Here is a 22,937-nt window from a genome sequence, read left to right as displayed (position 1 = left end):
TAGAGGAACCAGCAGACTCATCTTATGTTCTTATGTAAAATTCCTGTTTTGTATACTTCAAAATACAGACGTACCTTGGAAGTTGAACGGAATCCATTCTGGAAGTCCGTTTGACTTCTGAAACATTCCAGAAACCAAAGTGCAGCTTCTGTTTGGCTGCAAGAAGCTCCTGCAGCAAATTGGAAGCCACAGAAGCCCTATCAGATGTTTGGCTTCCCAAATAACGTTCAAAAACTGGAACATTCACTTCCTGGTTTTGATCATTCGGGAGCCGATTTGTTTGGGAGCCAAGGCGTTCGAGATCCAAAGTATGACTGTATAGGCTTCTGTGACTTGCCCTGAGATCTCATGACAAAGGGTGGTATATAAACCTAATAAATAAATAATAATAAAACAACTGTTTTGAAAGCCAACTCTGCGTGTGCGTGTGTTCTAATGTCCTGATTTTAGAGACCCAACTCATCATTTTGTTAGGCACCAATCATATGGGAGTCTACCAAAATTTTCTGAACAATGTATATGTATGGAAAACAATAGGTAGTCTGGTGACAATAAAGCCACTGGCCTGTGACTGCTGACAAACAACACCCCACGTGTGTATGATTGGCAGTTTCCTTCATGATGCCAGAAGCAGAGAGATAACATTGTCTAGAGGCTTCTAACTGGCGCAGGTAGTATTGATTCAGTTTTCATAAAATGCTGAGTCTGGGTCAGAATCAGCTACTTGCTGGGTCAGGGTGGAGGAAGTCGTGGCAGAACAAAACCATGCTGGCAACAGCCTGTATGTCGCAATCAAAACTCGAGCCAAGGAGGTCCTGGCTTCAACAAATATCTGACCCCCACCAGGTGAGCTTCCACTGTTAATCTCAAGCGGAAGTTGTACTAAGATGCTGGTGTGGACATGTAGTGCACTGTTGTTGGTTTATTATTTTTTACAAAGACTGGGTAAAATAAGCCACATGTGCAGAACACGTTGTTGTTGTTGTTGTTGTTGTTGTTGTTGTTGTTGTTGTTGTCGTCGTCGTCTCTGGGCATAGAAGATAGTAACTGTTAACTGTTGGAATCTTGGTCATGCAGAAGTAATAATAATAATAATAATAATAATAATAATAATAATAATAATAATAATAATTTATTACTTATACCCCGCCCATCTGGCCAGGCCTCCCCAGCCACTCTGGGCGGCTTCCAACAGAATAGTAAAAACAGGATAAAACATCAAACATTAAAAACTTCCCTATACAGGGCTGTCTTCAGATGTCTTCTAAAAGTCGGATAGTTGTTTCTTTCCTTGACATCTGATGAGAGGGCGTTCCACAGGGCAGGCGCCACCACCGAGAAGGCCCTCTGCCTGGTTCCCTGTATCCTCTCTTCTCGCAGTGAGGGAGCCGCAAGAAGGCCCTCGGAGCTGGACCTCATGAAGTGATGTGAGAGACTGCACTGAGGTGAGACATAAGTCTGGACTGGAGGATCCAAGTCTCTAATCTGGTATCTGATCATTTCCATATGTAACCAAACTTGGCTCTTTACATTATTTAATGTCACATCTATGATTTTGTACATGGATCCCAAGTGATCGACATTGGCTTTAGCCTATGCTTTTTTCCGTTTAGTCCTACAGAACATGAAGAGGGAACCTCAAAAGTTGTCAGAGTTTGTTTGCATACATATCTGGAATATAGGACAGATTGTTTCTTGGTATGACACACACACATGTGTAATATGGAATAATTTTACATGATCTTCTGCATCCATGGTATCGTTTTCAGATATGTGGGAGTGCATTGTTGTGTTCTACAGATTCTCAAAGATTTTAAGGTTGTTGTCCCTTGATCCAAAATAAAAAGATTTCAGTAGTAGCTGGCTAAGTCTAACAATGGATAGAAAACTCCTCTCCTAGTTAGGCTTCTAATTGGTCTTAGAAAACCATATTGTTTTCTCCAAAGACTTGGGAAATAGCTTGATTTATTCCAAGCTCAGTTATTTCAGATGGAGGCTGTCATGTCTACAGTGATTCTTCCCCCAATGAGCCTCCAATCCTGTGACTCTCCCGGAGCATCCAGACTCCTTTCCCACTTACCAATCCTCTTCCACAACTGTTTACTTCAGGCATGGCCAAACTTGGCCCTCCAGCTGTTTTGCGACTACAGTTCCCATCATCCCTGACCATTGCTCCTGTTAGCTAGGGATGGTGGGAGTTGTAGTCCCAAAACAGCCTGGTTGGCCATGCCTGGTTTACTTGGTTGGTGGTTACACACATCTGTAGACCATGGAGAAATTATATCTACTTAAACCTAGTACACTTCAAAACAGCATGCCAACTACAGTAAGAAGTGACTCGGGGATCTCTCAGCGCTGCCACCAGCAGCAGAGCCACCCCAGTAGCCAGGTAAATCCAAGGCAGTGAAGAATTACAGGGTAATAATGCTTGTCTTGTATTTGAGACAAGCATTAGGTTAGGAGTATCTGAGTCTTTGTATTTACCAACCATGAAACGTACATTTCAGTAACACCATCAGTGGCTGCAGAAAGAGATGACCTGTAGGTTCAGCTTCACAACACAGGGCTGCACTGATGGGAGAAAACACCTGTTGAAATTCTCTGTGCCCTGTTGTGAATAAAACTGTACTAAGATCTGTACACGCTGCAAGAGGAATTCAGCAAAAGTCCATGCATTCGCTTGATTTGCTTATATTCTGGAGTTTACAAATTGGGTCAATGTGTTGACTGTGTAGCCGTGGAGGGTATAAGGAGCGTTGTGACTCATATACATAGCTGCCAAGTTATCCCTTTTTTAAAGGGATTTTCCCTTATGCTGAATAGGCTTCCTCGTGAGAAAAGGGAAAACTTGGCAGCTATGCTCATATAGAATATGAGAAGCCATCATTGTTTAGCAGTAAGGTGGAACAGAGTTTGGAGGTAAGGGTCTGGAACCAAGGTTGAATAATGAAGATCCACTGTTTCATGACAGTGATAAGTTTACTCTGACCTTTACTCTCATTAGCCTGACAGGGCTCTATTTAGCAGGTTCTGAAAGGGTTTGGCTGGGGGGGGGGGGAATGTGTGATCTCCACTGACCATCCTAGAGGAGGAGGAGGATTCCTACATGTGCCTTTGGAAAGTGGTCTAGCAAATCTTCACATAATTTGTCTGGTAAAGGGGGAGAAACACATTAATCTTTTCTGAGAAAAGAAGAAGGGAGCGTACGTTTTGTTCCTTTATTAAGTATTGATTAATAAATTAGTAACAATATAAAAATATTCTGAAGCCTCTGGGTCACTGCAAAAAATCAGAAATACAGAACTTTAAATGCACAATTCTCTTATTTATTTATTTTAAATCGAACAACCAAGTCCTTCCATTAAACAAAACTATTTATTAAAAGAGATTTCCTCATAGCAATATAACATATCATAACAAGAACCACAATGACCCACATTAAAACTGTCACCCATGAAGAATATGTCAACTATAAACTGTGCCACTGTGAATATGTCAACTATAAACTGTGCCTAGAACTGTGCCACTGTGAAAATTACTAAAATTACTAAATGTTTAGGTAGGGGGGGGGAATGTATTTGCCGGTCCCTGTTAGTAATCTTGTTGCCAGGTTTTGTACTGGCTGAAGTTTTCAAACTGTCTTCAAGGTAACCCTATTACCATAATCCAAATGGGAAGTTACCAGAGCTTAGATCAGTGTTGTTAAGTTATCCCCACCCAGAAAGGGAAAATGAAGATATGGTCAGATCTTCATTTATGACCATAACCTTTTTACTTTCAGCGTGGGGTGGGGTGGGGTTGACAATTGCTGGTATGTATAGCTTCTTGAGTAAATGAAGCCTCTGCCAAATGTCAGGCAAAGAGTCTTCCATTTTGACTCCCCCCCCAACCAAAACAGCCTATTTTAATTATTTGATAGAATTGAGAGAAATTTGCAGGTTTAGTTGCCCCTTCTAAGGGATGGTGCTTGCCAAATTCCAGACAGGGAGGGGAAGGGAGCATAGTGCAAGCAGATTCTATAAAATTTGAGAGTGGGGAGCAAGAATTTAAAGTGAAAAAACCTACCTAATAAAATAATGCTGTACAATTTAGTTAATACTTTCTTTCTCACTAATATCATTCTCTGAGTTGCTGACAGTTGACTTTGCTATTATGTCATTTTGAGTGTTGTATTGTTTTGATTGCCTATTTTATGTTTTGTCTGTATGCTGCAGCATCTTCACAATTTCTTGGAAAAGTGGGGCAGAAATGAACGAACAAAGAATATTGCCTCGTGTCCCTTGTGTTGAGTTGTCAGTTATTTCACCACCTTACATCACCAAAGGATGCAAGTTGATGTTGATTTGTGCATGTGAAACTTAGTACCCTACATCACCTCAAAGCAGATACTGCTGATCCACAATATTTGAAGTTTTGATCTGGCCAACACAGTTTTCTGGAGTTTCCGTCTGGCCAAACTGCTCCACTGTGGAATGCCCTCCCATCAGATGTCAAGGAGATAAATAACTATACAACTTTTAGAATACATCTGAAAGATGCCCTTTTGGGGAACGTTTTTCAGGTTTAATGTTTTTATATGTGTTGGAAGCTGCCCAGAATGGCTGCGCCAACCCAGTTAGATGGGTGGAGTACAAACATTATTATTATTGTTATTATTATTTATCCATTTTTGGTGGACAATTGTCTTCTTGAACAGCCACGCTACTCACCACCAGTATTCTCAGGTTGGAGGGGGAATTGTGCAAGGAAACAGCACAGCCTTAAAATGTGGTTCAGAAAGCATGCATTGATGTTCCTGCAGCCACCCCTCTACCACATCAACAAAGATTTTTGCCCAGATGTGTTGTCCTTTCTGGTGCGATGCCTTTCTGAGCTGAAATCGGCATCTTCAGGACTTCTGCTATTGAATATTATCCCTCCACCTCCCATCGACAGAGATTATTCTCTGAATACAATTACCCTCTATTCTTGTTTTGTTCTTACATCTGATATAGTAGAGCCATTCTCTTTCTTCCTCCACAGTACAGTATCTGCTGCTGCCTCCCATCTTACTCATTGCTTGCCTTTATGCCTGTCTGTCTTCCTTTGCCATCTCTCCATCCTCAAGCTGCCTCAGTGTGGCTTTCTTGCTTCATAATAGTTTCTTCACTGGATGATTTCCCCTCTTCGGTGTTCCGTCCGATGCCTGCCTGTCTCTTTCATCTCCCTCCTGGTTTCTCTCTTTTTCCTTCCAATTCTCTCTCTTCCACCCCAATAGTGCCGGAACTTCTTTCTTTTATTCCCCTCTCCCCACCTCCCACCCTCTATAGTCCCGTTATCTGTGATTTTGGCAAAGAGCACATTTATTGGGGAGGAATATCCCCATGGCAACGCGGCAGATGGTGACTTTTGATTAGCTTGGCTCTCCCCCCCCTCCCCTGCCAAATCACAATCCGTCTTTGAAATTAAATCAGGCTGCGATAGGATCAGTTGTTCTGGAGAGGGGACGAGAGAGAAACAAGACTGAAGTATTACAGCAGGAGCCAGGATGTAATGCAAATTCGTGTTTTTTAACCTCAGCCATAACCCACTTCCACACACACACGCAAAATTCCCCTGTTCATTCTGGGAGCTGGGGGAACCACAAAAGGCAGGGAAATATTTAAAAATTAAAAAAACCAAGCTTTTAAAAATGTTGTCAGTATGCATGGCTTCTTTACTCCCCTCTTGTCTTTGCTGCAATATTTTCTTTTATTAACGCTGACATCATCCAGGGCTCAGTCACTTTAGTGCTTCTTGGTTTGATCCTGCTTTTATTTAACACTCTTCGTTATTATGTTTATACCAGTCTGAATACAACTAAATAACACACCAGGAATTTGATTTTGGAAGCATGGCTAGGGTTGCCATATTTTAAAAAGTACACCCACAAAGTTGTTCAGCTTTTTTTTTTAGGAAGACCACAAAATTGTTGAGCTATCTTTTGGAAACCGCTGCTTTTTCCCATCCCCCCCAACGCCATTTTTACACCCGAGAACCAGGAATTTTCCTGACATATGGCAAGCCTAGGGATGGCTGACTAGAAGGTGTATGTTCAACACGGCAACATGTGAGCAATTGTGGAATTTTTCCATTTAATGGCAAGTATTAGTAGAAAAGCTATTCAACTAAATCCAGAACAGGTTTTTTTTTTAATATAGCTGATTTCTTGGGAGAGTAGAAGCAGGTAGATGCAGTTAGTAGGGAACAAATGGAGGTCACAATTCTTTTGTGAAATGTGACCGAAACAAAACAAATAGGCCTACTTACAAAAAAAAACCCCAAAACATCCCAACTTGAAAATAATGCAAAATCCCAAGAAACTTTAAGGGCAAAACTAAACACAATTCCTTGAGAATAAGTTCCATCGTGAGACTTCTGAGTAAGTATGCATAGGATTGCCTTGTGTTTCGTGTGAGCAACTCCCAGTTCAAGCTAAAAAAGATGGCAATATACAGAGAAGTTACAGGGCCTCCCTTTCCTCTCTGTCCATATCCTCCTGTCTCTACTTTCTCATTTCCTTCTTCAAATTCCTCACCCTAATATTGCTGGTTTTACTTTCCAGCTCTATACATATTGTCACATGCTCAGAGTTATAGGAAGCTGCCTTATGCCGAGTCAAGCCAATGGTCCATCTAGCTCAGTATTATCTATACCTGCTGGCAATGGCTCTCCAGGGCTTCAGGAAGGAGCTTTTCCCAGCCCTCTCTGCAGAAGGCAGTAATTAAGGTACCCTGGACTGAAGTTGTTCAGGACTTTGTAGAGTAATACAAGACCCTTGAACTGGCTCAGTAACAGATGGGCAGGCTCAAATTGTCCAGTAACAGCTGCATGGGGTGTACCAGACAGAGCTGGTAGAAGGCACTCCTGGTCACAGAAGCCTCTAGTGATAAAGATGTATCAAGGGGAACCCCCAAGCTATGTATCTTCTCCTCCGGTGAGTACCACCACCCTGTCCAGAACAGGCAACCTGCCCATCTCCCAGACATGGGGACCACCCAGTTGCCTTATGTGGATGGGGTTGTAATAATAATAAAAATAAAAATAAAAATAAAATAATAATAATAATAATAATAATAATAATAATAATTTATTTATACCCCGCCCATCTGGCCGGGCCTCCCCAGCCACTCTGGGTGGCTTCCAACAGAAATATTAAAATACAATAATTTATTAAACATTAAAAGCTTCCCTAAACAGGGCTGCCTTCAGATGTCCTCTAAAAGTCTGGTAGTTGTTTTTCTCTTTGACATCTGGTGGGAGGGCGTTCCACAGGGCGGGTGCCACTACTGAGAAGGCTCTCTGCCTGGTTCCCTGTAACTTGGCTTCTCGCAGCGAGGGAACCGCCAGAAGGGCCTCGGCACTGGAGCTCAGTGTCCGGGCAGAACGATGGAGGTGGAGACGCTCCTTCAGGTATACTGGACCAAGGCCATTTAGGGCTATAAAGGTCAGCACCAACACTTTGAATTGTGCTCGGAAACGTACTGGGAGCCAATGTAGGTCTTTCAAGACCAGTGGTACGTGGTCTTGGCGGCTGCTCCCAGTCACCAGTCTAGCTGCCGCATTCTGGAGTAGTTGTAGTTTCCGGGTCACCTTCAAAGGTAGCCCCACATAGAGTGCATTGCAGTAGTCCAAGCGAGAGATAACTAGAGCATGCACCACTCTGGTGAGACAGTCCGCAGGCATGTAGGGTCTCAGCCTGTGTACCAGATGGAGCTGATAAACAGCTGCCCTGGATACAGAATTAACCTGCACCTCCATGGACAGCTGTGAGTCCAAAATGACTCCCAGGCTGCGTACCTGGTCCTTCAGGGGCACAGCTACCCCATTCAGGACCAGGGAGTCCTTCACACCTGTCCGCCTCCTGTCCCCCACAAACAGTACTTCTGTCTTGTCATGGTTCAACCTCAATCTGTTAGCAATCTGAAATTGCAGGTTTGGCTGTGATCCTGGACCCATCTTTGTTGCTGGAAGCTCAGGTAGCTTCAGGATCTAGGAATGTCTTTTATCAGCTGCAGCTGATATGCCAATGGTGCTCAAAGGCTTGCACTGCTATTCATATACTACCAGGCCCAGTTCAAAGTTATTGTATTAATTTACAAGGCCCTAAACAACTTGGGCCCCTTCATGGATCACTGCCTTGTCGTGGCGAAGGGGCTTGAATAACTCCAAGAAGCTACCATATGAGCTATGCCGTGCAGAACTACCCAAGATGGACAGGTCATAGCTGAGAGTTTAGACTAAATGTGATCCACCTGGAGAAGGAACTGGCAATCCACTCCAGTAATTTTCCAAGAAAACTCCATGGACATAAAAAAAAGAGAAGCTTTGAGAAGAAAGTGAGTTTCCAAGACATGCTCTGGTTCATGGGGTCACAGAGAGTCGAACACGACTAAGACGACTAAACAGCAACAACAAACAGCTTGGGCCCAGGAAACCTCAGTCCCTCCCTGAACCCATATATCCCTGCTTGATGGCGGAGGGGAAGTCCTTGTTAATGGTGCCCCATGGCTCAGATGCATGGCTCATCTCCACGAAGATATTGTAGGGGACCAATTTTGTGGAACTTTCATCTGGCTGAAGTCAAACAGGACTCCTTCCTGTCCAACTTCTGGCCATAGGTGCCAACCCCCAGATTGAAAAATCCGGGATCGGCACCAGAAGTCGCGCTGCGGCCGTTTTGGAACTGGGCAGAGCAGCACCGGAAGTTGCTTCTATGCATGCTCTGCCCATTTCCAAAATGTCCACAGCTCCAGAAATCGCTTCTGCACATGTCCAGAGACTCCAGACATGCGCAGAAGGAGCCTCCACAGGCCGGTAAGAATCCGGGGGATTTACGGGGTTTTTTAAAATCTGGGCTGCCAGCAGGAAACGGCTGGAAAAACAGGGGTTTCCCAGGGAATACGGGAGACTTGGCAGCTATGCTTCTGGCACTTGCTGAATACGTTTTGATTCCAGCAGGCTTTTCAACTGATTTTTATAGCTTTCACTCATTTTTAGTCATATTGTACTGGGTCCCCTGCTTAGAGACAAGCAGGATTAAATTGTATACAAATTGTCAAAATAAGTAAGTTACAGTAATGGTCATTAATGGCATTTGAGAAGAAGCAGAGGGCGATGGCTCTGCTGGCATATTCTTCGTTTGCCTGCACTTTCTCCTGCTTTGTCACTTATCTCCTTGGTTTGAAATATGACATTTTCAGGGTTGGTTTCTTTTCAAAACAACAACTGTGTACAGTTGTACAGATCCAGCTCCTGGCCTACTGCTGTGATGGCCTGCACCTGCTTTGTCTGCCCTTGCTCTTCTCCCTGCCAGCTCTCTTGACTGGCCAACATCACATTCTTTCCTGTTACTGCACTTGCACATGCTAAATACTCCTAATACTCTCAATTTAGGAACACTCCAAACAGCAAACTGATCTTATTGACTCCTGCATTGTTTACTTCTCCGGTATGTGAGCTGTGCTTCTTTATTATTTTAATATTGTATTTTAATAATTTGTTGGAAGCCGCCCAGAGTGGCTGGGGAAACCCAGCCAGATGGGTTGGGTAATAACAACAACAACAACAACAACAACAACAACAACAATAAGGGGTACCCCAAAAATCCACAATACAGCTGGATCGCAGCCCAGTGCAGAGATGGTTGCATTTAAGTCCATAGAAATCAATGAGTTTAAGCTGATTTCAATTACTTACATAATTCTATATTGGATTGTGGCCCTGCAATTTATAGAACATGCACCATTCTGTTCGCTTCATCCTTTTCCCCAAGTTCCCATACCTGCAAAAGGTGTAGAGAATTGCTACACTCTTCATTATGACTTTAAAATACTTCTCCTAAGAGGAGAAGGGAAATTTTAAGGAGGGGTTTGTTTTTGACTTAGAATTACACGTATAGCTAAATTAAACTACGATGGCATGGTCAGTGTTGACAGATTATGTAAAGAAAGTGAATACAGAAGCATTTATTTACTTTCCCGAAAATTACTAAAGCGAAACACAATAAGATTAACAGGCAGCAGAATCAAAACAACAGGAAGCACTTTTCTACACAATGCACATTCATAATCCATGTTATTCATTGCCGTGGGAAGTTGTAAGGTTTGTAATATAGCTGGATTCAAGCAGGAATGGTCCACCACTGGCTCTCAGCCAAACTCATAAGGAAGTGTCAAAGGTATCCCTAAAACCTCGAAAGGCTAGAGTCTCAGAATGAACAATAATGGCAGATCTCTGAGCAATCATGTGGTTTTCTCTACAAAGTTTCTTTGAAACATTCAGCATCAATCTCTGCATTAGCTTTTTCACCTACCACTAACTTTTGACCAGTGAAATCATTTAATGGGATTTTGAACTCTCTTGTGAGTTTGTGAACACATGGCATCCACGTTCCACGTTCCATCTTGGGGGAGTCCACCATTGGATGCTGTGACCCTCAGCCATGCTGCATTCAAGGTGGCAGAACTAAAGATGTTGTGCATTGTACACACACATTTAACTAGCCCCATCTTTACAACTCATGGCAAATCACAGCACCAGTATACTCAAACACCTAATATCATATGGAAAACATTGTACATGACCTAAAATTAAAACTATCTCCCCCATTTGTCATTATCTGGCTTTCACCAGTACCCACAAAATTAAACTACTTTCCTCTGTCCCACAAGCCTCACATTAACAAATGACAAGGTTTCTGTAGTGTATTTGGCCCTCCTGGCTTCCCATATCAGGAAGTGTCTGAGTTCAGCTCTCTGGCACTGCATTTTTTGTTTCCAGATCAAGAGTTCCTAGCAGCCAGTTGGCTGCACAGACGTTCTGTTCTCGGTGAATAAAGTCGCCATTTGGTTATGCTCACTCTTTTCATTGAGGGTTAGGCTATCAATGGTTTCTAACCATAATGATTTTTATCTCTGAATACCAGTTGCTGGGAATCCCTAGCGGGGAGAGTGCTGTTGCGTCCATATTCAGCTTGGAGGTTTCCGGAAGGCATCTAATTGGCCACTGTGAGAACAGGATGCTGGACTAGATGGGTCCTTGGTCTGAACTAGAAGAGTTTGGATTTGATATCCCGCTTTATCACTACCCGAAGGAGTCTCAAAGCGGCTAATAATCTCCTTTTCCCTCCTCCCCCACAACAGACACCCTGTGAGGTGGGTGGGGCTGAGAGACTTCAGAGAAGTGTGACTAGACCAAGGTCACCCAGCAGCTGCATGTGGAGGAGCAGAGACCCGGCTTCCCAGATTACGAGTCTACCGCTCTTAACCACTACACCACACTGGCTCTCCTAGCACTATTCTTCTTAAATGCGGTCTCCTCATAGCTGCCAAGTTATCCCTTTTTTTCAGGGAAATTCCATTATGCTGAATAGGCTTCCTCGCGAGAAAAGGGAAAACTTGGCAGCTATGGGTCTCCTCTTTGTGACACTTAACTGATGGTGTGATCATTGCATTGTCATCATGGGCAGACCTGGAATTCTAAAACACCTCACAGCAAAGAACACGGTTATTTATCCCATATCATGTGAAGAACGAAACAGCCACCGTTCCCTGTAGAGGTTCTTGTGCCATTGGCCAGACTCCTGTGCATTGAGCAGGCAGAGCCTATTACTACGCAATGATGGAATAGTTCCACTGGTTGCATTTCTATTTGCCATGCGAACTGTTAAAGGCACAAGGTCTGGATGAGCCAGAAGAGAAAAGTGCCAATCTTACTTCTGCAATGTGGAAAATACATTACAAAAAGCAGGGTAAGTCCACTCTTCACACTGAAATGCTCTTACATAATTACACCTCAGATAGCCCCAGTTTGCCCAAGGCCCTGTTCCATAGCACAATTACCCTGTTTGTGGAGCCGACCCTTACATCTGTACCTGGGCCTTCCATTACCATTTCTCCTTGCATCAAAGCAAGCCATGGAGCACCAAAGCAAAGAAGAAGAAGGCGCATGGGACCAGCTTCCTAACAAAAGCATGTGTGGCCACCAGCTATATCTATCACCTGCCTTTGAGATGAGGAAGCCTTTAGGGGACCCCCCCCCCGCCCCTGCCGCAAAAAAAATAAAAATAAAATCCCTGACCACTTGCTTTTAATGTACAAAACATCAGAGGTTGTGCTGGGGAGGGGGGATGTGCTCTACAGGGGAAACACGGGAGTGAAGGGATCTGGCTAATGCGCCTGTCTATCAGATTAGGACGCCAGAAAATCAAAGCGCTTCCATCACTGTCCGAGGAGAGGCTCTCGCTTGTTGCTTAATGTGATCGCAGCCCCGCCGTTGGCACTCCAGGGAGAGCAGGGCACTGCTACTGCAATGTGCAGCAGGCTGTGAGTTTAAAATCCTATTAGGCAGGAACTAACAGTAGCAAAAAGAAAGCAGGTATCCCCTAGTGGGGATTTAGAGATGTTTAGACATAATTGGATTTTCCAAGCAGATGTCATTATTGTTAAACAGTTGCCCACTTGATATATTCAAGTTGTTGGCTGTAATTGCTAAAATTAGCAGGTCTGTGCAGAGCAAAGGTCAGTTGGTTAATATTGTGATTTAGTATTTCATGAAGTAATTCCAAATGCTTTAATGTATTTTTTATTTCGGGTTTTGTTTTTGCAGCCCAAGTGCTCTTTAAAGTAGTTGTGGGGCTGCTAATAAAATAATGTCTCGGGCTCCCTGGGCAAACTGCTAACACTCATAGGCTAAGTGCAGTTGGGCTGAATTAGCTTTTGTGTGTTTTATGGAGGTCTCTATGCAACAAAGACCCTGCCTTTTTTTATTATTTGGAGCAACAGTCGTTTCACTAAGGGCTGGCTCACACATATGACAGCTGTTTCTCTCGTCCCATCGCCACGATCCCTCTTGGCCACCCTCAGATGCAGAGTTCACATGGAGAAACCAGAGCTCTGGCACTACAGTATTCATGACTGCGGTGGCTCCTGAAAGTTTCCCCACTGAAATTTCAGAGGGAACAATTTGTGGAACAACATTTCCCCACACAATCCCCGTACTCAATGAGCAGAAGGGGTTGTGCAAAGGAAGGGGAAATATAATCCCCAGGAAATTCCCCAGCTTGGTGCTATCTTCTACCTCGCTTACTTACGTCATCCAACTATAGCTAGGTAGTGGCATTCTGTTCTGGACGCTTCATGAGTTGCATATTAGCAATGGTGCCTCCCAGGTGTTGTTGGAGTACATCTCAGGTCCTCCTTATGGGCTTCATGTGGGCATTTGCTTGGCAACAGTGAGAACAGGATGTAGGACTAGATGAGCCCAACAGTCCCCGATGATTTGCCATGCTGGTTAGGGCTAATGGCCCAAAACTTCAGCAGGGCACTAGGTTAGGGAAGGTTGCATTACAACAAGAAACTGTCTTTGGCATCCCTAATGTTTTGGTACTTAAGTGTCATGTTCCCCAATAAGAGATAAATTAATCCCTTTTTACTGGACAGTACTGATCCAACAGAAGATGCCACTTTGCTGTGTTGGTATCTTTTTCAAATGAAGTATGCCAGTATTTTGGAAAACTACAACTCATGAAAGCATTCTCATCAACAAAGTTATGGCTAATGTTGAAGCTCCTTAAAAGTTGACCGCCTGTGGGAACTACATTCTCAGAGCTTTAGCTCATAGAATCATCGAGTGGGAAGGGACTCTGAAGATCATCTCGCCCAACACCCTTCAGTGAAGGAATAATAATAATAATAATTTATTGGCCAAGTACCAAACCTGCAACCTTTGGTTTTGTCAGCATCACATTCTAGCTAACTGAGCTATCCAGTGTTTGGACTATATGGTGAAATTCCATTTGTAGGATTTGATTCTGTCATTTACATGCTATATGAATGACCCCTGCTGTTATGAGAGAGGGAGATTTCCCTACCACTCTGAGCCCTTATCCCAGACTAACCAACTTCACAGGGTTGTTGTCAGAATAAAAAGAGAGGGATCCTGTATGCTACAAAGAACTCCTTAGAGCAAAGATGGAATATAAACATGTCAGGAACATCCAGTTGTTCTCTCTCTATATATTGTGATGACAGAAATATCTACATTAGTGCCTACTGTATCATTTCATTTACTGTACTTTAAAATGAACTTTGTAAAATTGTTACAGGTAGGTAGCGCACGAAAGCTCATACCAATGACAAACTTAGTTGGTCTCTAAGGTGCTACTGGAAGGAATTTTTTATTTTATTTTTTGTAAATTGTTGATACCTAAGCAGCCTGCCTAGTAATATTTGGTTCATAATTGGATTGTTGCCTGTTATCTAATAGAAATATCAGAGAAAGAGTAAAAATTGAGTTATGTTCACTTTCCTATTAAGTTTGACATAGCTAACCTTTCATCTTTGCCCTTTTAACCCTGTCCTTTCCAGCTAGTTGCTTCCTCTTAGCTCAGTGTTCTTGAATCTGTAGCTGCCAAAGTTTCACCTGCTTTATTCTTGTCTCCAGAAGAATGAAGACAAACCTTGAAAGGGCTTACGAGGAATTAACTTGGTTATTATTGTTAATATTGCTCTTTGAAACAAGTTGAACAAGTAATGCAAATATGTTCCAACTTCCAATCAATTATATTGAAGGTCACAGGTAGGGAACTCATACTTGGCCCAAAGTTGAGTGTTTCATTTAGAACCATAATGGAAACTCATTGTAGTGGGGATGCTGACAAGTAGTGACCACCTGGATTTCAGACACTTCATTTTTTTAAGAGAGATTTTTTACATTAGAGATTATTGCTGATCTAGTCAAGTTTAAGGATATAATTTTAGTGTCAGTTCAGAGAAAATTTCAGGAGTCTTTGGACCCCTTAGGTCCTCATATCTGTTGGTGGGCAAGGAAAAAAAAATACTGTAGGTATAAAAGGAGAATTCCTGTATGCCAAGGTCCAGGTATGTCAAAGTTAGGGATGGGGAAAGAAACTCAATTCAGTTTGCATTTAAAAGCGAACCTACCAAATTTGTGATGTATGGAAGTGAGAGCTGGACCATAAAGAAGGCCGATCGCCGAAGAACTGATGCTTTTGAATTATGGTGCTGGAGGAGACTCTTGAGAGTCCCATGGACTGCAAGAAGATCAAACCTATCCATTCTTAAGGAAATCAGCCCTGAGTGCTCCCTGGAAGGACAGATCGTGAAGCTGAGGCTCCAATACTTTGGCCACCTCATGAGAAGAGAAGAATCCTTGGAAAAGACCCTGGTGTTGGGAAAGATTGGGCACTAGGAGAAGGGGACGACAGAGGACGAGATGGTTGGACAGTGTTCTCGAAGCTACGAACATGAGTTTGACCAAACTGCGGAAGGCAGTGGAAGACAAGAGTGCCTGGCATGCTATGGTCCATGGGGTCATGAAGAGTCGGACATGACTAAACGACTAAACAACAACAACAAACCAAATATGCATTTCCTGAAACAACCTATGAACCGAAACAAAACATCATTTGAAATTCACAATTTTCTGTACTTTCCAGCTTAGTAAAGTGCACCAAAATGTATATTCTGGGTTAAGATCTGTATAAAGCGGCATATATCGGTGATAATAATATATAAATTGTATTATATTAGACATGCTATTGTGTGTTTTAGGAGAAACTTACACTAAAATGTTGATAAAAGCACAAACTGATGAGGAAATGTGGAGAACTGAGCTTAAGACTGGAAATACGAGAAACCGAGAGTAACCAAAATTAACAGATTTGCCCATCCTTGGTCACATTGGTTTCCTCAATAGAATTCTGGAATTATTCAAAATAAACCACGTGCCTCAACATCCCTACATTTGTGCAAAAATTTTCAAAGTAATTAAGACGTCTTTACCAAACTAGGTCTTGAACTCAATGAAGGAGTTTATTAGCTGGATTCCGGTTTTACGGAACAAGACTCCATTTAAGATTGTACAAGCAGCTGGATATTGCTTTTGGAACAGGCATGAGGAGAGGTGTTAGCATTTCAACTGTTCCCTTCCATTTACTCTTATGGACTTCAGCTGGCCATCCTCCTCAATTTCCACTCTTTCTTGCCCGTTCTCAACAATTTTCCGCGTAGTGACTCTTCGTCCGTTGACCACTTCGGTAGACGTTTGGACAGATCTGAAGTTGTGCGTTCCAGTGCTGTCATCTCCAAAGGACCTGCAGACCATAGTGTGAAAGCCAGGACCGAATGAGTTGAACCCAAAATTAGTAAAGGCACTTAATCCAGAAAAGAGACCCAGGGGTCCTTGCAAGCCACTTCTGCTCTCCTCCCTGTTATTGTCCTCGTCAAAGTGGTTGTCCCAGAAGTCATGCTCAAAGATGTCCATTCCTCCAAAAAACTCCCTAAAGATCTCATCGGGACTGCGGAATACAAAGTCAAAATCGAATGGGCTGCGGGAGTGGCCCCCAGAAGCACCTCTTCCTCTAAACCTTGGTTCTTTGACAGGCCTGTCATAGAGAGCGCGTTTCTGAGGATCAGACAAAACTTCGTAGGCCTCAGCAACTGCTTTGAATTTCTTTTCAGCTTCCTCCTTGTGGTATGGATTCTTGTCAGGGTGCCACTTCAGAGCCAGCTTGCGGTAGGCCCTCTTAATATCTTCTTGCGAGGCATTTTGATGCAGCCCTAGGACTTCGTAATAATTAACCATCACAAACAAAAGTCTGGCTGGGTTTAGAGATTATTTGGTGGGTTTTCCCTGGGGACACAAGGTCCTATGCGGTTCGGATCCAGTGGATCCCGTTGTTTTGGTTGTGGCACTTCTTTCCTCACAGCCCAATGGTAATGGTTTTGGTGCCAAAGGGAAAGAGAAAGGCTGCTTGCTCATATTGTTTGATTTCAAGGCGCTGGCTGCTGAGTAGTATTGTGAGGTCAGAAGCATCTCGGCCAATCAGCACACAGTTGACTTTTAGTGCATTTGAGGCCTGCTGCAGTTGGTGTGTTGCGCAAATGAGCTCTCTGGAAAGGTCATATTTCACATCTATGATGCAACTTGTGGCAGATGCCTTAGACTATAAACTTTCCAGAGGAGGCACCTCTCTCTTAGGACTATTCCAGGTGATTCCAACTGTCTGAAATACCTTAGCCATGTCAAAGGAGAACAGCATATATTCCTACAATACCCACAACACCATGAGGGAATGACCACTTTGTTCCCAAGAAGATGAGTTGCACTGCTTATCTGCATCTAGGTGCCCAGCATGGCCACTCTACATGTGGTTATATAAAGCAGAAGATTTTGACAAGCACAACTGAGGCAGCAAAACTGGCCCACACTAGCTGGCCCCTTGAGCAGGAGAGAAACTTGCCCCCACTGTTAGATTACCTTGACAGTAGATTGACCAGCCTCAGTTCACACAAGCCCCTCCGTGCTCATGTCTTTCAGGTGCTGGGAATGATGGGCTAGTGATACACTGGGTGGCTACATTCAAGGGGGATCATATAACTCAAACGTTTGAGCAGTACCAGTAGTGAGCAACTTTGCTTATGACCAGGACTGGCCCTACCATGAGGCAACTGCCTCAGGCAGCAGTTGCTGGGAAGCAGGGAGCAGCAACAAGGCGTCAAAGCTTTGTGCACCATGTGGCCTGCCCTTCATTCCCTAGCCTAGACTGCTGCCCTTGGGTGCAGAAGAAGACGATGTGGCACTGAGGTGTGTGGGTGCGCATTGTCTTCTCCTCTGCCGGTCAAATGCCTTGGTCCATGACCATCTCCCAACACTAGTGATTAACCACAGGCAATGTCGTAGATAGGGACCCAGGTGGTGCTGTGGTTAAACCACTGAGCCTAGAGCTTGCTGATCAGAAGGTTGGCGGTTCGAATCCCTGTGACGGGGTGAGTTCCCGTTGCTTGGTCCCAGCTCCTGCCAACCTAGCAGTTCAAAAGCACGTCAAAATGCAAGTAGATAAATAGGAACCGCTACAGCGGGAAGGTAAACGGCGTTTCCATGTGCTGCTCTGGTTCGCCAGAAGCAGCTTTGCCATGCTGGCCACATGACCTGGAAGCTATACGCCGGCTCCCTTGGCCAATAATGTGAGATGAGCGTGCAACCCCAGAGTTGGTCACGACTGGACCTAATGGTCAGGGGTCCCTTTACCCTTTAAACCTAGTACACTTCAAAACAGCATGCCTACTACAGAAAGGGGTCAGGGGTCCCTTTACCTTTAATGTCTTAGGTAGACCATGCTCTGATAAGCATATGCTTTTCGTTCAGAACGTATGCGCCGTACATTGAGTGGGAAGGCGGAGGGTGTGTGGGTGTGAGGTGTGTGGGTGCGCATTGTCTTCTCCTCTGCCGGTCAAATGCCTTGGTCAAATGCCTTCCATATGGCCCTTGTCATATGGAAGGTACATTTCTGTCTGCCCGCCGCTGGGCTCCTGATGAATAGAACGTGACACTTGCTGGTTCCACATCCACTTCAGCCGGTTGACATGGATGGTGGAAAGGGAGTGGTACAGGGCAGAGTCACTATCCTGTATGTACCACAGGGAGTGCTTATATTCACTTAGATACTGTGCATCATCATCATCATCATCATCATCATCGCCGGTGCCGGCACCAACCAGTTCAATCCTGCTGCTCGGTATACCAATATAGTTGCTTTGCTATCTAAGATTGTCTTCCTAGGGTTTCGCTCACTGGCCAGCCTGAAATGCAGGCAGAGAGTAAGTGCGTGCATTTCTCATTGGGAGCTGCTCACTGTACATTTCCCAGGGTCTACAACAGGCATCAGAGATTATCAGCGACTCCAGTGCCACGGCTATGAGCTAGAATGGATTGTGGAGCAAAGGAGGAGCGTGTGCGGGAGACCGGGGGGGGGGGGCAGAAAGAAATCAAGAGTGGGACGAGAGAGATGCCCACACAACATAACTAGATACACAAACTAGCTAGGCAGCCCCGTCCCTAGGAGCCGAGGCTTTGAAATGAGAAATGTTTTTCGTATCTTAAATCTCAAGTACAAACAATAAAAACCAGCCCAGGCTGTGTTCTTTGAAGAGAAAGTACGAGTGACCTGAGCAGTGGTTATCAGCAGCGTCATTAAGATAAACCCTTAACATGATTTAAAGCATCCGAAACTGAAGGCAGCACTCTCAGATACTAACAAAATGGTCTGACATTGGGGATGAAAATCAATAGTAATCAGATGTCACTGAAAATACTCAAAAGTGTCCCCTGACTGATGGAGGTGAGATTAGTGTAAATATTTGTATTCTAATCAGTGGCACACGAGGGTTGGAGGCAGCCTCTCTGTCTATTTAATTAATGGAGTGGCTTTTAAAAAGGATCCTAATCATATGTGATTGTATCTGCTTATCAACATTTTTGCTAATTAGATGATATGGAGGCAGTCGTTCTGCTAATTCCCTCATCCGAACAGCATATCCTGCACAGATAAAGTGCAGTCTCTTTTTAATAAGAAACAATCATGAGACAGACTAACCTTAATGGTGCTTATTATCCTTGGAGCTTCTACTCCACCTCCACCTCTCCCCTTACTTTGCTTTCTGTTCCAGAATGCCAGATGGACAAAGTTATTGGAGCCTTCATCTGCCCCTGGTCATGTATGATAAATATGATCATACATCTCCAGAGGGCATTTCTTTCGCTCTGTATATCCCACCTCCAACAGCCAAGTTGTCAAACAGATTGGGGTTGAAAAACCTTTCACATTCCAACTCCAAACGGCCGCATCCCCATGCTAAACCAAACGGGGGTCGCAGCTGACATCTGCACGATCCCTCTTGGCAGCTGAGATGTGGCGGGTGTGCAGCTCCATATTCTGCTTGTCAGCAACAATGGCACACAAAGGCAATTTAAGATTCCGGACATAAGGGTCTCATGGTGCCGGGACTCACCTCTTTATATGACACTGTGCATTACTTCACTTATTTGCAAAATGGAGTGCGTTTGGGGGTCCTCCTTCTCATTCTGCTGAGTGGGATATTTGCCCCCCCCCAAGTCCTGCCCAGTGCCAGATTTAAGTATAAGCTAAACAAGCTATAGGGTAGCGCTGTGGGTTAAACCACAGAGCCTAGGGCTTGCTAATCAGAAGGTCGGCGGTTCGAATCCCCACAACAGGGTGAGCTCCTGTTGCTCGGTCCCAGCTCCTGCCAACCTAGCAGTTTGAAAGCACGTCCAAGTGCAAGTAGATAAATAGGGTACCGCTCCAGCGGGAAGGTAAATGGCGTTTCCGTGCGCTGCTCTGGTTCACTTTGTCATGCTAGCCACATGACCTGGAAGCTGTACACCGGCTCCCTCGGCCAATAACACGAGATGAGCGCCACAACCCCAGAGTTGGTCACGACTGGACCTAATGGTCAGGGGTCCCTTTACCTTTAAACAAGCTATAGCTTAGGGCACCACTCTCTTGCCCCCCCCAAAAAAAGTATGAGTCTTTGTAAATTGTGTTTCTAAAGGAACTTTTGTTATTGACAAATGCCAATGTGTTTGCATTATTAAGTTTGTTATGAATAAAAAAATCTTAAAGTTAGAGCTTAATAATTATTTCACTATTAAAATACTTCTTCTTAATTGTATTTCAAATCAACAATTACTTTGATAAAATACATATTTTGTTACGTGCAAATGGCTTTAGATACCTATTAGGTCCATAAATTATCATATAGCATATATGCAACACACACAAAAACAGCGACAGTTTGTTGTTGACAAAGGACAGCTGGACATATAAAGTGCCACATTACCTTCAATAGCTTAGGGCCTCATCAAACCTAAATCCGGCCCTGGTCCTGCCCTCACAGCACCACACTAGCCAGGGGAGTTTGTAGTGAGGCTGTGGGGGAACACTTTCCCTCCATCCTTACTAAGAGCGTATTCACACCCAGCCTCTCACAGACAATAGCTTGCATGCAGACAGTCCCAAATTCAATTCCCAGTATCTCCACAAAGGGCTGGAAAAGAGCTCCCATCTGAAAACCTGGAGAATGGCTGCCAATTGGGTGCAGAAAGTCAGATGGACGGACCAATGGTCTGACTCAGTATAAGACAGCTTACTGAGTTCCTTTATGTGTTGTGTTCCCATTTAAATTATAATTATTTACATATCAGCATCTATAGCTATAAATTAGCAAATGGTATACAAACCTGTTTCTTCTTTTGTCCTCTTCTTTGGCAATGCTAGCTGTTTTTTCCAGTGGAAATCACATCTCCACCAGAAGCTCCTATTATCCACAGGAGGGGAAATAAACAGATACCTTTTATTCCAACAGGTTTTTGGGAACTCACTGTTGTTGTTTTTAAAGGAAATGGCTTTTAATAGCGGTCTGCTGTTTTTATTATCTGTCTTTTAATAGATTCATATTTTATAATGTTTTAGTTCTATTACCGTTTAGTTATCTTTTAATGATTATCTTTTATATGTTTTTAGCTTTTTGTATTTTATCTGTCTTGTTTTAATAGGTGTAAGCTGCCTGGAGTCCCAGTCTGGGGAAGAGGAGGGATATAAACAAATACAATAATGATACCTGTGTTGTACCTGTGGTTTTTCCCTCTCTGCGATGAAAAGCACCTCTCTCAGTGCTTCAGCCGCTATCCAAATCTTTACCCCTGTTGCCACAACTGCTTTCAGGAAAATAAAACAATGGTCACAAATCTAGTTTGGCCTTCAGTCTGCTGTAGATAGTGGTTTCCTAGGGACTTTTCATTTTCCTTTTTCAAGACTGCAAGTCTTTTAACTTTTATTTATCATACTTTTAAATCTTCTATATCTATACTGTAACTTGCAGTAGGCACTTGGTTAAGTGGAAGGGTCTTTTACCAATTTAAAATAAATAACAGTAGCAACAAACTTCCACCAAAAATATAGAGCCCTCTGAGCAGCTATCCTGCTGCCTTTGTGTATTTTATTGTATAATCTCATTTACTCTGTCCTAGAAATGCTTTTCCAAGCTGTGAAACTCTACTGAATCTTCATACCTTTGTGTGTGTGTGTGTGTGTGTGTGTGTGTGTGTGTGATGATTTGTTTTTCTTGTCCTTTAAAATGGGGAGAGGTGCTGATAGGGTCATGCAGAGAAGGGTTTATGGCTGGCCCATTAATCCCACAACAAGGCCTGGATCCTTTTATCTAAAACAACATGAGCTTGAGACATTTGCTGTAAGTACTTTGACTACCCAAACAAACAAGGGTCACGCTTCACTCTGCCAGTCAAGCTGTCCTCAAATTCTTTACCCCTGCAATGCCTCTCCCAAACCACCACCCGTTATGCAGATATGTCACAGGAATGCCTCCTTGCTTTCTAAAGGGGGATACTTGCTCTTATTTTGCTCTGTCTAGAGAACAACCCCAAAGTCTAAAGCCAGGAAGAGAAGTTTGCTGGTGGTTTACACTCTATTCCTCGATGCATAACATATGTAGGTGCTGTGACCTCGTTGTTCTTTTGAAATCTTTGATAGAACAATGGGACAAAACAGCAGCAAATGGAGGGTGTGTGTGCTGCCCCAGCAGTAAAATCCTATGAACTAGAATCTTAAATGTCAGACAAGTCTACTGTGTGGCAGTGGCAAGTGATTAACAGTGCGATCCTAGAAAAGTCTAATCAGAAGTAAGTCCCATTAAGTCCAGGGAAGCAAGTCCAGGATTGTACCCCAGGTTTTTCCGCTTTTTCAGCCACACAAAGAGAATGATGGCCCTCAAACCTGTGCCTGCTAGTACCGGTACCTCCTATGCTGCCAATGAAAGATTTCAGTAATCATCACATCAAAAATCCAGTCCACAAGGGACCCTTTCTTCTTCCTGCTCTGTTCCTGTTGGCACTGGCTCAGCCTCTCCTACATTTAACATGGCACCTTAAACATGCTAACCTTTCATTGGATACCAGGATTGGATGCTTACCCACTCATTGGTTCTGAACAGAGGAGGGCATAACCAGGATTTTTGTCAGGGGGGCAGGTCTATTGTTAGGGGGCAGAACCTCAGTTAGCTATGTATTTCTCTTGATTT

The 22,937-nt window shown here is 43.6% G+C and overlaps 1 protein-coding gene and 1 long non-coding RNA gene across 3 annotated transcripts; one reads left to right on the top strand and one right to left on the bottom strand.

The window, feature by feature from the left end:
• The first annotated feature begins 709 nt into the window (after window positions 1–709).
• LOC148686940 (uncharacterized) lies at window positions 710–22,153 on the top strand. 2 transcript variants are annotated; one of them, XR_015948590.1, is made up of 3 exons: window positions 710–846; window positions 10,946–11,770; window positions 21,397–22,153. It is a non-coding gene; the product is annotated as an uncharacterized LOC148686940 (long non-coding RNA). The 2 variants fall into 2 exon arrangements; XR_015948589.1 differs by lacking the exons at window positions 10,946–11,770; window positions 21,397–22,153 and adding exons at window positions 1,246–1,445; window positions 4,215–4,273 and having other exon boundaries at window positions 716–846.
• Window positions 15,949–16,626, bottom strand: DNAJB8 (DnaJ heat shock protein family (Hsp40) member B8). Its single transcript, XM_035101432.1, has one exon. It carries the CDS (start codon window positions 16,624–16,626, stop codon window positions 15,949–15,951), a length of 678 nt encoding a protein of 225 aa, XP_034957323.1.
• Window positions 22,154–22,937: the final 784 nt, after the last annotated feature.

Source organism: Zootoca vivipara, chromosome 2 (genome assembly GCF_965207765.1).
Source record: "Zootoca vivipara chromosome 2, rZooViv2.hap1.1, whole genome shotgun sequence".
Lineage (NCBI taxonomy): Eukaryota > Metazoa > Chordata > Lepidosauria > Squamata > Lacertidae > Zootoca > Zootoca vivipara.
The sequence above is the reverse complement of the archived record's forward strand: the minus strand, read 5'-3'. Positions and strand labels throughout refer to the sequence as shown.